Consider the following 14,523-nt stretch of genomic DNA (forward strand, 5'->3'; position numbering starts at 1 on the left):
GCTGTAAGCCATAATCATGAACATAAACTAAAACAAACACTTGAAATAGATCACTCTGTTTGTAATGACTTTATGTAATATATATATGTGTTTCACTTTTTGAATTGAAGAACTGAATTAAATTAACTTTTTGATGATATTCTAATTTTGTGAGGTGTATATATATTTTTTTTCTCCGCCAAAATACAAAGGAAATGGGAACCTGTCACCAGTTTTGGCCAATATGTGGTACGGCTATCACCTTTCAGGGCTGATATACAGCATTTTATAATGCTGTATAGCTACCCACAACCCAACCTGTAAGAGAAGAAAAATAGGGGTGTCGCTCTTCTTGGTCCGGTGCCTCCCATTTTCTTGCAATTCCAATCTCCTTCTTGCTTAATGTGGATGACGCATCCTTGTATCATCCACACAGTCTCCTGCACTCCTACACAGGCACCATGCTCCTGCGCAGGTGTACTTCTCTGCCCTATTGAGGGCAGGGCAAAGTACTACAGTGTGCAGGTGCTGGGAAAGGTCAAAGAGCCTCGGCACCTGTGCAGTGCAGTAGTTTGCACTGCCCTAAACAGGGCAGAGAAGTACGCCTGCGCAGGAGCGTGGTGCGTAGGACACTGTGTGAATGACGCATGGACGTGTAATCCACACGAAGGAAGAAGGAGGGTGGCGATTGTAAGAAGATGGGAGGTGCCGGAACAAGACGAGCAACGCCCCTCAGACTGGACCGCCCCCCAGGTGAGTATAATAAAAGTTATATTTCTTCTCTTACAGGTCAGATTGGGGGCAGATATACAGCATTATAGAATGCTGTATATCAGCCTTGAAAGGTGATGGCTGTAACTTACAGTATATCGGCCAAAACTGGCGACAGGTTCCGTTAACTTTAGGCCTTTTAGAAATCACTTCAACTTGCTTAGCTGTTTTTATAATAGCAGAAATTTTGATCAGGGGTGTCCAAACTTTTACACTGTACATGTGGAGAGAACCACCGGGGCGGCAATACACAATGGTAGCACAATTGATGCAATCACTGTTTTTCTTTTTAATCAATACATTGTTATAGTGCAGTTATTCTGGCTGATAATCGGCAATGAATGTTTCAAGGAATGCTCACTTCCAGATTATCTGTTTATCTAAAATGGATGCCGATCACCTGACAAACAAACAAAACGTCTGTTTATTGGGTGAAATCAATTTTAAGCTTGCATGCAAATCATTGTTCTCAACAGCTGTTTGATCTACTGTATGTAAACAGGTAATGTGCTGACAAGAACAATGATAATATTCTATGTGCACAGACCGATCATATTATAAAAAGAAGTGTGGTCGGTCTGTCTAAACAAACTGCTAAATAACCTCTGATTGGCATTCATGTATGACAATCAGCTGTCAGCCAGTGTAAAGTTAGTTATTACTTGTCAATCCCCTGATTCTGGTTTGTGGATGCTGGATTAAAGGAATTTTATCTACTGAAATTGTTTAATGGAAACGTATAATTTATCGGGAACCTGTCATGTCAAAAACCACTAATACACCTACAGCTATGGGGTTAAACTGAAAGTTAATAGCATTCTAAAGCTGTGCCGCCACTGCACTGAAAGTCTGGCTAGCAAGTCTGGCTTCCCGACATCCTCTGGCTTTCAGTCATAGAGGCGCAGCCGGCACGGCTTCACTTGTCGCTCAGTCAATAGTGTGAACGGCGGCTGTGACCACACAACTGATTGAAAGCCGGCTCAGCAATGATGCACTGCAGAACTGGCTGTCAGTCAGTGCCGGGGCATGGGTACAGCCGCGGCTCACTATGCACTGAGCAGTGACTGAAGCCGCGCCTTTTTGACTGAAAGCCGGAGGCTGCCGGGAGGAATAAAGGTAGTTTCCCTGTAACATTACATCATATATTTATCATCACGTCATGTAGAATAGTTGTATTTGCACTGCAATATTCAATATCAATCATTCTTAATTTTAAATATTTTTTTCTAAATTATTTGTTTGAAGCTAAAGGTAATTAAAACACCGTAAGTAAACGACTGTAAGACTATAATTCTATTAAAAGTGCTAACACTAATTTTATATCTTTTTTTCTATTACATATTTTAGATTTGCCACTGTAAAACATCATACTTCATACCTTTTAAAAATATAATATGTGCTCACCTCCCCTTCCTTTATACTGTGGGCGCTCTCATACAGCCGGTTTATGTTTAATGAGAACTGCTCAAAATCTGGAATCACACATTTCTTGCACACAACCTGAGTCAGCAGAACAATGTTACTCTGAACACACCTGTAGGAAAAATATTCTAGAATTATGAATATGTAAGGCTAGGTTCACATTAAAACAGTTGTTTCTTCTGGAGTGCAAGATTTGAAATCTCTCCTGGATTTTCTTCAGAGGTTTCTTTGAGGGAGTGCTCTTTCACCCAATTCCTGCCAATCGGCAGCTGATCTAACAGTCTTGTAAGCTTCCAAGCTGTGATTAGCAGCATTAGGGAGGGAGGGGTGAAAATACAACAAAACCACCCTCACCCGCTCCACATCCCCCTGAGAAGATTCTGAAGCAACACCCAGTTGAACTGCAAGAAGAGATTTCACATATTGCACTCCAGAAGAAACAATTGTGAATATCTCTGCAATTGTAGCGCAAACTGGAAAAGGGCTGCAGAATCGAGAGAGCGCAGGGATTTTGATAAGGTTTTTAATTCAATTTTGTTTAGCAAGTAACTTATCGTAAAGAATGACTCAATTTAAATTTATTTCATAATTTATTAGTACACATGAAAATAAACAATTTTGTAATATATTTTACTAGAAAAATGTGCTTCTTTTTCATTCTGGATTGATATTTCACTCTCATTTTATGGGTAAAATCTGTATTCAGTAAAGACAGATTTTCTCATTACTGAGATAGGAGATGACTTTTACAATTTTATGGAGAAGAGAGGGCCTGGGCATTGTTTACTTTCACCCATTGCTCGGGCATCTTTTACTTTCACACTTTGGTTGGGCATTGTTTACTGTCACACTTTGGTAGGGAATTGTTTACTATCACACATTGGCCAGGCATTGTTTACTATCACACATTGGCCACGCATTGTTTACTATCACACATTGGCCACGCATTGTTTACTATCACATGTTGGCCAGGCATTGTTTACTGTTATACATTGGCCGGGCATTGTTTACTGTCACACATTGGACAGGCATTGTTTACTGTCACACATTGGCCAGGCATTGATTACTATCACACATTGGACAGGCATTGTTTACTGTTATACATTGGCCGGGCATTGTTTACTATCACATGTTGGCCAGGCATTGTTTACTATCACACATTGGCCAGGCATTGTTTACTATCACATGTTGGCCAGGCATTGTTTACGATCACACATTGGCCAGGCATTGTTTACTATCACATGTTGGCCAGGCATTGTTTACTATCACACATTGGCCAGGCATTGTTTACTATCACACGTTGGCCAGGCATTGTTTACTGTTATACATTGGCCGGGCATTGTTTACTATCACATGTTGGCCAGGCATTGTTTACTATCACACATTGGCCAGGCATTGTTTACTATCACATGTTAGCCAGGCATTGTTTACTATCACACATTGGCCAGGCATTGTTTACTATCACACGTTGGCCAGGCATTGTTTACTATCACACATTGGCCAGGCATTGTTTACTGTCACACTTTGGTAGGGCATTCTTTAGTATCACACATTGGCCAGGCATTGATTACTATCACACATTGGCCAGGCATTGTTTACTGTTATACATTGGCCGGGCATTGTTTACTGTCACACATTGGACAGGCATTGTTTACTGTCACACATTGGCCAGGCATTGATTACTATCACACATTGGACAGGCATTGTTTACTGTCATACATTGGCCAGGCATTGTTTACTGTCACACATTGGCCAGGCATTGTTTACTATCACATGTTAGCCAGGCATTGTTTACTATCACACATTGGCCAGGCATTGTTTACTATCACACGTTGGCCAGGCATTGTTTACTATCACACATTGGCCAGGCATTGTTTACTATCACATGTTAGCCAGGCATTGTTTACTATCACACATTGGCCAGGCATTGTTTACTATCACACGTTGGCCAGGCATTGTTTACTATCACACATTGGCCAGGCATTGTTTACTGTCACACTTTGGTAGGGCATTCTTTAGTATCACACATTGGCCAGGCATTGATTACTATCACACATTGGCCAGGCATTGTTTACTGTTATACATTGGCCGGGCATTGTTTACTGTCACACATTGGACAGGCATTGTTTACTGTCACACATTGGCCAGGCATTGTTTACTGTCATATATTGGCCGGGCATTGTTTACTGTCACTCATTGGCCGGGCATTGTTTACTATCACACATTGGCCAGGCATTGTTTACTGTCACACTTTGGTAGGGCATTGTTTATTATCACACATTGGCCAGGCATTGTTTACTGTCACACATTGGCCGGGTATTGTTTACTGTCACACATTGGACAGGCATTGTTTACTGTCACACAGTGGCCGGGTATTGTTAACTGTCACACATTGGACAGGTATTGTTTACTGTCACACATTGGACAGGCATTGTTTACTGTCACACATTGGCCGGGCATTGTTTACTATCACACATTGGCCAGGCATTGTTTACTGTCACACAGTGGCCGGGTATTGTTAACTGTCACACATTGGACAGGTATTGTTTACTGTCACACATTGGACAGGCATTGTTTACTGTCACTCATTGGCCGGGCATTGTTTACTATCACACATTGGCCAGGCATTGTTTACTGTCACACTTTGGTAGGGCATTCTTTAGTGTCACACATTGGACAGGCATTGTTTACTGTCACACATTGGCCAGGCATTGTTTACTGTCATATATTGGCCGGGCATTGTTTACTGTCACTCATTGGCCGGGCATTGTTTACTATCACACATTGGCCAGGCATTGTTTACTGTCACACTTTGGTAGGGCATTGTTTATTATCACACATTGGCCAGGCATTGTTTACTGTCACACATTGGCCGGGTATTGTTTACTGTCACACATTGGACAGGCATTGTTTACTGTCACACATTGGCCGGGCATTGTTTACTGTCACTCAGTGGCTGGGTATTGTTAACTGTCACACATTGGACAGTTATTGTTTACAGTCACACATTGGACAGGCATTGTTTACTGTCACTCATTGGCCGGGCATTGTTTACTATCACACATTGGCCAGGCATTGTTTACTGTCACACAGTGGCCGGGTATTGTTAACTGTCACACATTGCACAGGTATTGTTTACTGTCACACATTGGACAGGCATTGTTTACTGTCACACATTGGCCGGGCATTGTTTACTATCACACATTGGCCAGGCATTGTTTACTGTCACACAGTGGCCGGGTATTGTTAACTGTCACACATTGGACAGGTATTGTTTACTGTCACACATTGGACAGGCATTGTTTACTGTCACACATTGGCCGGGCATTGTTTACTATCACACATTGGCCAGGCATTGTTTACTGTCACACAGTGGCCGGGTATTGTTAACTGTCACACATTGGACAGGTATTGTTTACTGTCACACATTGGACAGGCATTGTTTACTGTCACTCATTGGCCGGGTATTGTTAACTGTCACACATTGGACAGGTATTGTTTACTGTCACACATTGGCCAGGCATTGTTTACTGTCACACTTTGGTAGGGCATTGTTTACTATCACACATTGGCCAGGCATTGTTTACTGTCACACATTGGCCGGGTATTGTTTACTGTCACACATTGGACAGGCATTGTTTACTGTCACACATTGGCTGGGTATTGTTTACTATCACACACTGGCCAGGCATTGTTTACTGTCACACATTGGTAGGGCATTGTTTACTATCACACACTGGCCAGGCATTGTTTACTGTCACACATTGGTCAGGTATTGAGTGGAAAGGCAATATTTACACATATCACTAATTGAATTTCACTGTACTAATCCTAACTGCCAGGCTCCTGTGAGGACACCAAGATACTAGTTTAAACTTGGAAAAATCTGAAAAATAAATGGGTTTCAGATCCTGCTGTAAAACATTTTTTTCTATTTTTTTGCTGCTTTTTTTGCACTTACTCATTGCTTTCTGTAAAAGTGCTGAAAGAATTGACATGCTGCAGTTTTCAAAAAAGCAGCAGTTTTCCAATTCAGTCAGGAAAAACAAGCAAACGTGTGCATTAGAATTCTGAAATCTCATAGTTTTTGCTGGCACTGTAAAAAGCAACTTTTAATCTGTATTAAAAATGCAACGTGTGAACATAGTTCTAGTGTATGCTATTTTCTGCACAGTTTTGTCACAAAACCTGAAGAATTTCCTAGTACCAGCAAATTGAATGAGATTCCTGAAGTCTCATGCACTTGTTGCTTATTTCTTCATTGCAGATTTGCAGCAGATCTAAATCTGCAGCATGTCAATTCCTTCAGCTTTTTTTTGCAGTAGATTTCACCCATACTAAATGAGTGTGGAAAAATCTACAGCTAAAATGCACATACAAAAAGGAACAAAACAAAGTACTGAAGGTGTGTTCAAGCTCAGTATGGAACCTGTGATCTGATTAGTATATGTGTAATGGTTTAAAAAAAATACTTTCGAAAGATTTCTAAGTCCATCGTTGCTCCTATCATTGACTCTTGCATGGTATTTTGCAGCTTGTCCATACAGTCCTTCAGCCTGGGGTCTGATACGAGGAGTCCATTGGCTTTCAGTGTCTAGAATGTTTAAATGTAAAAATGACATAAAAAATGTAATGAAGACTGCGTTAGTAATGACTTTCACTGTCCTTATACATTTTACATTTTGTGGCAAGTTGTAAGAATGATTTAATTAAATGTAGGCATTATCTAAACTTTCTAACAGTAAGGCCTGTTTCACATGTACTGAAATTTTCGATACTGGCAAAAACAGTACCGGAGATATCAGTGTAAGTGTGTGTGATACTTGTGGCAACCGTGTGCCGCCCGTGTGCTGTATCAGTACCACACACTGGCACTAGGGAAGCAGGGTTAAAAGTTGACCAGCGATTTCTCAATTTTACAACAAAATTTGCAACACCACTTTTTAAGGGACCACATCACATTTGAAGTGACTTTGAGGGGCCTATATGCTCATCTTCAAGATCCTATCCCAATATGTAGTAGGTCTAATAATATTAATATTATTATCAAGTACCTCCAATGAGAAGTTTAGTATAGTTCTTCTGATTATGTAGGGCATTGCAGTAGCTTAGCTATCCATGGTTATGACCACTGTAGTGCAGCAGGCTTGGGTCAGTTTGACAGACAGGGACCTGTTAGGAGTCGAGTTTCCTCTGCTGCACAGGGGGAATCTCGATCCGTCTCCGCTGCGGTCTCCCATTCTCCTCCAGCCGCAGTGGAGTCTGCTCAGCAGGGACGTCGATCCCAGCGTCTCGCTCAGTCTGACTCTGTGCGAAGAGTTACTGCTGCTTTTCCTGCTTCTGCCATTGAAGCCAGTGCTGGGCAGCGGCGAGTGGACGTTTCTGGATCTAAGTCCTTATTTGCACACACTGAGCATGCCCAGGGCAAGATCTCCTGTTGGAGATCGAGGGTCACATGCTCAGGTACTGCAGCACATCCCATTGGTCCTTTTGGCAGGTCCTGAAAGGGCAAAACTTCTGTAGCTGTTTCCTGTGCTGCAGCTATATAAACTGCGCATGACCGCACGGCCATGCGCTAGTATTGTCTTGTAAATATGTGTGTGTGTTGTGAGTGAAAGTCGCTCTTTAAATAACCCTCCCTATTGAATGTCTGTTCGCGGAAGGTGTATGGTTGCTATCTAGCGCCCGACTTATCCAACAGCACGTAACACACATTACAGCTACCAGTTGCTGTGTCCGCCTGTACGGCGCCGTGCGCTTGCTCTGCGCTTTCCTGACCCAAGCCTGGGTGGTTAGTGGCGTTCGTCAGTGCGGCACCGCACGCACTCTTGTGCCTTTATATTCTTATTTAGTTTCCTTACACACCCAGTTGCGGTGTTGTGCCAGCAAGTGTCTAATCGGACTTCAATCCTAGTTGGGGTTGAGTTCTCTGACTACTTGTTCGCGCTCTATGTGCGGTACCGCGGTCCTGTGACGCAACAGGATCGCTTCCTTCACGCAGGGTGTAGTTAACCCGTGCGTGTATACTTGTAGTACCACCATATAGTCCGTCTTACTAGCAGCAGGTTTTTACCTGCACGGTGGACCTCGGACTGCGAACGCACCTAGTTCCATTACATCTTGTACTTGGTGCGTTCCGCCAGTCCTAACAGGGACCACAGGAAAAGTTCACAGCAAAACGTGTTTAAGTGTCTAAAACTCACGCAGTGTACAGCATACGGTATCCTCCGGATCACAGCCGGGAAACAAGACAGTTCATAAATGTCCGGTTGCTGAGGGCAACTGCACCACCGTATCCAACTACGGGGAGCCAGGAGTTTGCTCTGCTTGGCTTTGTGTTTCCTCACACAGACAGAGCCTTTTGCAGAGCCAACTGCTCCACAAGTTGCAAACTCCGAACTGACACACCCAAACCCTTCCTGCAGGTTTTTTTTCCTCTCCCTCGACACTATGGCCATGGGCCACTTATAAGATCTGGCCTGGAGGAAACGGACCGGCCCCACTACCTTCCTACTGTACATTTCCAAAATAAAAGCCCATACTGGGTTTTCCTGAACAATTTCTTGGTCAAAGAACTTGACCAGGTTCAGGCTTACTTCTGCCTTGTGACTCATAGGCGTCCTGCTGTGACCACATGGTACTCCAGCAGATCTAATAGTGACCCTCGCAAATCACACCAATCGCTGCCTCACACGATATAGTGATAGTTAGATAGCTCTTCGTGGTTGTAACCATGGATACTGCAATGCCCTACATGAGGTAAGCTACATAGCGAATCAGAAGAACTATACTACATTTCTCATTGGAGGTATTTGCTAATATTATTATTATTACACCTACTAGATATTGAGTTAGGATCTTGGCGTTATAAATACTTCTTTACCTCCTTAGTGACCAGGTCATTTTTTTCATATCTTTATGCGATTATAGCTCTGCAATGTTTCAACATATCCCAGTGATTTTGAGAATGTGTTTTCATGACACATTTTACTTTATGCTAGTACTTATAAAAATGTCGGAAATTTTGACAAAAATTTCAAACTTTGATCTCATGCTGATCAGCTGACCATTGGTTCTTTTTCTCATTCCTGCATCAAATTACTCACCAACTGCCTGATATGCAGTACTTTAAAAGAATTGTCAGAGTCACCCAAACCCATACAAATCCATGAGTGCCTGTTTATACAGCCAAATCACATCTCATGCTTTGCGCTGAGGAGGGACAAGACCCTGAAACACATGTCTGTCTATTGAGATTCTGGTTTGGGGTTTATCCTAAGTCATAAGGCAAGACTCGTTAAGGGTTGATGACTTTTAGGATCCCTGCTTCCAATAGGTGGCACAAGAGTTCTAGTCCTCTTCCTCTCTGAAGAGGAAATTTTCATATTTCCTGCTTATAAAAACATCATTAGGCTATTTGCACATGGTTTCTTTCTCAGGCAGATATTTGTCAGAATCTGCCTGAAAAAGTGCTGCAAAAGCATAAAAGTGAACATGGCATACAGCCATGTCAAAACGACGTTGCTGTGCACATGTTCTGTCTTATGTCACTTCTTTTAACAGATTAAAGGTTTGGAAACCTTGAAGCGGTTAAAAAACGTGATATAACAATTCTTCAGGCGGCTTCCACTTAGAAGCCACCCACTCTCTATAATTCACACTGTAATGTAAAAGGAAGTTTTCCTGAAAACGACCACCGTGTGCACATGGCCTAAGGGTGCTGTCACACCGCATTCAGGCACCACCTGTTCAGTGGCTTCATCAGGGCTTACATCCAAACCCCCCTATAACACGTTATTTGAGCGATTGCGCAGATGAGGCCATGGACTATAATGGTACCAACAGAGCGAACATGCTCTCTGTCATGTATCATGTTCTGGCATGGCCGCCTACTGGAGGTGGATACCCAGACGCAGGACCAACAAACGGATGGTTCTAACACAATAGTATTTCACTTCTCTATGTGCCAGCAGGCCTCAATAGACGGAGGGCAGAGCAGGACCTAGGCCCGACTGTTTAACACCTGTCCATGGAAAGCTATATAAACTAAATGCTCAGCCCAGGAATCCGCATGGAGTTCACTGATCTCACTGGAAAAATGTCAAAATACATTTTTACAAGGTGAATGTTGCAACAAAGACAAGCTGTTCAGTCACCCCCCATCTGATCCATTCCCATGAGTACTGCTCCAGCAGTGATCTCAGCGTAGGCTTCTGCTTCTCCTGATGCCATCTACTAAAGAGGGCACAGAAGAAAAAATTACGCATAAATCACCTTCACCACACTTTATTCAATGCAAGACACTGCACAACACTAATGCCGTAGACCTGACACTACTAATTCTAAAATAATACTAACAAATAGTAAGATACTAAATAGGTATATTCCATGAATCATGTTGTATCGCTTATACATTAATTTCTTTCTTATTATTATTATTATTATTATTAAAGTACAGTACTAGTCCTAGAAAAATCAGTGTAAAGAACTACCTTAAATACACTGACGAGCAAAAGAGGATCAATGTTTTGATCTTTTGAATTTCAGGCTCCATATCTCACCATCCAATACTGCTTCACACGTGAGACTACCATCATTTTATAGACAATCATCTTGGTTATCTCATACATAAATTTGACTTGCAATATTTAGCATACGATTAGTTATGCAGATTCTAGCCATATCACTGCATTGTTACCGTTTTGCTCCTGGTGGTGGAAAAATAATTTTCTTTCTGAATACTACAAAATACAACCTGTTCTCACATTCTCTAATGGCTCAGTGTTCTCTTAGGTTGATTCCCAAGTGAAAGGTTATTGGTTTGAATTGAGGAGCAGGCACAAAAAGTAAAGAGAAACAGCATCATCCAGCTCATCGATAGCGGCGGTCTCTTGACCAAGAAAATTGCTAAGCTGCATCATGTGAGTGCCATGACAGTTGGAATACGAAATGAAGTTCATCTATTCAGTCAGAAGCCAAAAGGTGGACGTCCAGGAAAAAATCGGAGTCAACAAGTTGGGTCATCCCAAAATCTATCAGTTCTGGTGTGACAAACACGGCAGTGGAGGTGGCTAATATGCTTCATAACAGTGAGATCAGAGACAAAGATGCAAGCACCAATTACTCAAGTCTGGAATAGTGGGCCCGAAAAAAGGTGAAGAAGCCTCAACTTCAATATTGTCATAAGAAGCGTTGGTTCAAGTTTGCAAACAAGTACGAAAAGTGGACCCATTTGCACTTATCATAGCTTAGTCTATTGATTTTATGTCATCGCTCCAAATCAGCTGTTTCAAATCTTTAAATGTCCACTTTTGTACTTGTTTGCAAACTTGAACCAACGCTTCTTATGATGATATTGAAGTCGAGGCTTCTTCACCTTTTTCCGGGCCGCCATTACAGACTTGTGTAACGTGTGTCGCACGGACGTTTGTGATCTCACTTTTATGAAGCATATTCACTGCCGCGTTTGTCATGCCAGAACTGATAGACCTTATGTTGACTCCAATATTTTGCCTGGACGTCCACCGCTTGGCTTGAATGGATGGACAGACTTCATTTCGTATTCTTCCAATTGTCATGGCACTCACCTGATGCCGTTTGGCTATTTTCTTGATCGAAAGATTGCTATTGATGAGCTGGATGATGCGGTTTCTCTTTTCTTGGGCAATCTACTTCACGGCTGCTCCTTCGAACCAGTCATCTTTCACTTGGGAATAAACCTAATAACACACTGAGCTAGGGAATTTGAGAACAGGTTGTATTTTGTAGTATACAGTAAGAAAACGATTTTTTCACCACCAGGGGCAAAACAGTAACAATGCAGTGATATGACAAGAATCTGCATAACTAATCACATGCTAAATAGCTGCAATTCAAATTTATGTATGAGATAGCCAAGATAATTGTCTATAAAATGATGGTCGTCTCACATTCGAATCAGTAGTGGATGGTGAGATATGGAGCCTGAAAGTCAAAAGTTCAAAACAATGTTACCCTTTTGCTCATGAGTGTAAGCAATAAATAATCCCACTTACACCTTTTCACAAATTACCAGCATTTCTATTTCTTATCGGGGTACTCAACCATAAATAAGATGGCTTATCTATAGCATATGCAATAAATGATTGATCAGTCGCAGTTTACATAGTGGGACTCCGCCATGTTCTTGTGACCATGGGTGTCCCATCGATTGGACCTCCAATGATTATACCCATCCTATGTATGTGATATATACTGTTTATGAGACAAGTCTTTAACTCTCCTCTTAGCAAGGGTGTGTACAACAAAAGATACAGGACCCCTCTTAGGCTAGAGTCGCATGACAATATTTTCTCTCATGTAAGAGAATTGGGCGGTTTATGCTAATCACACTCTGATCAGAGTTTGATCAGAGTATGATCACAGTGTGATCTGATTTTCTCGGATCAGTAGAAAATGTGTAAAAAAAAAAAATTCTCCCTCTTCTCCATTCTGTCAGTCTGTGATGTCATCCGAGTGCGGTCTGATTTTTTCCACGGACTTATTGACTTGCATGACCGAGTGAGAACTGAATATTGTGAAAATATTGTGCAAATCGTACATGCTGTGATTTTTTTACTTGAACAGACTCTGTCCGAGGAAACAAATCGGACATGTGCATGGCTTCATAGACTAACATTGGTCCGAGTGTGATCCGATGTTTTGTTGGATTGCACTTAGATCGAATATACAAACGTCTGAAAGAGGTCTTAGGCTGAGATCACACATACGCGAGATATGGCCGAGTCTCGCAGGTGAAAACCCAACTCTGGGGCAGGCTCTCCGGAGCGGAGCGTGCGGCTCCATGTATTGCTGTGCAGCTGCATACTCCGCTCTGGAGTGCCGGTGCCAGAGCTGGGTTTTCACCTGCGAGACTCGGCCGTATCTCGCGTATGTGGGATCCCGGCCTTAAAGCGATTTTTGGTGTCCCAATGGTAAATGTAGAATATTGCAAATAGTTATACTATAGAAAATATAGACTTTAAATGTAGTTACTTTCTCTACATTTTTAAAGATGATCCATCTATTATGAGATGTTAGAGATCAATAGTGAGCAAAATTGGTCAAACGTTTCCTGAACAAATTTTTGAGCTCCACCGCATAGACTTGTTAAGAGTTTTTTAGGTTTTTAATAGGTTCCTTTTTCATTTTTTTTCAAACCTGCTCGTTAGTCTTGGAGGTGTTTGAGAATCTTTTTTGTCTTACATTAATAAACTTGTTGACTGGAAGCTGTTCGTGGCCTTCAGAAATTGTGTAGAAGAGAAGGTTAGTCAGGCGATGGATCACAGTGTTGCTTGGAATTCTGAAATGAAAGACAAGAAAAAAAAAGATGTAATGATCCTAATATATACTTTTCCATGGCATCAAGGACATGGCACATAATAAAATAGGGTCTCCGTTCTATGGATTCTGAAAACAATAAACATTGGATGAAACTGGAGGTCAATGTCCATTTTACGCTAAGATTCTTGGCACGCTATACAGTTGTGTTACACACAAACACACCTACAAAAATATAAACACGAGCTAAGAGTGTGACGTCTCTAATACAAAATCCAAAGGCTACGAACACGAGCAGGTGAGGAGTAAAACATGTTGTTTTTTTAACCACTTAATGACTGCAGTATCCCTTTCTTATAAAAACAGAAATGCCATCTTATGCAAACGGTTATCTCACTGGAAATTGGCAGAAATGTTATTGTTTCCGTTATTACTCTGACATACATACAGCAAAATCTTTTCTTAGTATGTTTTTTTATGAAACACTGTGTCCTTGCACAATAGTCCTTCAGTGTGGCTTTCATTCACCTTTTGTAGTATGTGAATGAGCGACCAAACTGAAGGCTCAATGTGATCTATTGCTTGACTATCCTCTCCTGAGTTTCATTTTTGCCCCGAGTATTTATGTTACATCCTCAGATCTATGTTACGATATCATTTTGCAATAACTTGCAACACAACAGAAACCTCACCTGGGAGGAATGATGTACTCATTGTAAAAATATTTCTCTAGTTGGCATGGAAGAGAAACTACAGCCGGGCGAGGGGGCTATATAACTAATGTGAGAACCAGTTATTAACTCACATTAGTCATTCCTAAGGTCATACGTACATGGATGTATTACTGCTCTGTGCAAGCCTTGAGTCGGCAGCCACAGAAGCCTAGAAGGCTATATATTAATAATATGGAGGCATAGACAGTTGGTTTCTTCTTTGCCTGATGCATGTAGGATCCTAGAAGAAAGAACTATGGCATTTCAGCTGGCATATGGTGGAGGCAACATACAGAGGCACATGGAGTTCCTAAGTGCCTGCATCTTCATTTTATGGGCC

General features: G+C 41.7%; 1 protein-coding gene across 2 annotated transcripts in view; it reads right to left on the reverse strand.

Annotated features, from left to right (window-relative positions):
• GLS2 (glutaminase 2) overlaps positions 1 to 14,523 on the reverse strand; it is a 172,021-nt gene that overhangs the window by 112,622 nt on the left and 44,876 nt on the right. For both annotated transcript variants that reach the window (XM_069758450.1, XM_069758449.1), the window contains exons 2-4: positions 13,396 to 13,492; positions 6,645 to 6,766; positions 2,155 to 2,284 (exon numbers count right to left, since the gene is read on the reverse strand). In XM_069758450.1, coding sequence (XP_069614551.1) covers positions 2,155 to 2,284; positions 6,645 to 6,766; positions 13,396 to 13,492 — 349 coding nt within the window. The remainder of the gene's footprint in view (positions 1 to 2,154; positions 2,285 to 6,644; positions 6,767 to 13,395; positions 13,493 to 14,523) is intronic.

This window comes from Ranitomeya imitator, chromosome 3 (genome assembly GCF_032444005.1).
Source record: "Ranitomeya imitator isolate aRanImi1 chromosome 3, aRanImi1.pri, whole genome shotgun sequence".
In the NCBI taxonomy this organism is placed as follows: domain Eukaryota; kingdom Metazoa; phylum Chordata; class Amphibia; order Anura; family Dendrobatidae; genus Ranitomeya; species Ranitomeya imitator.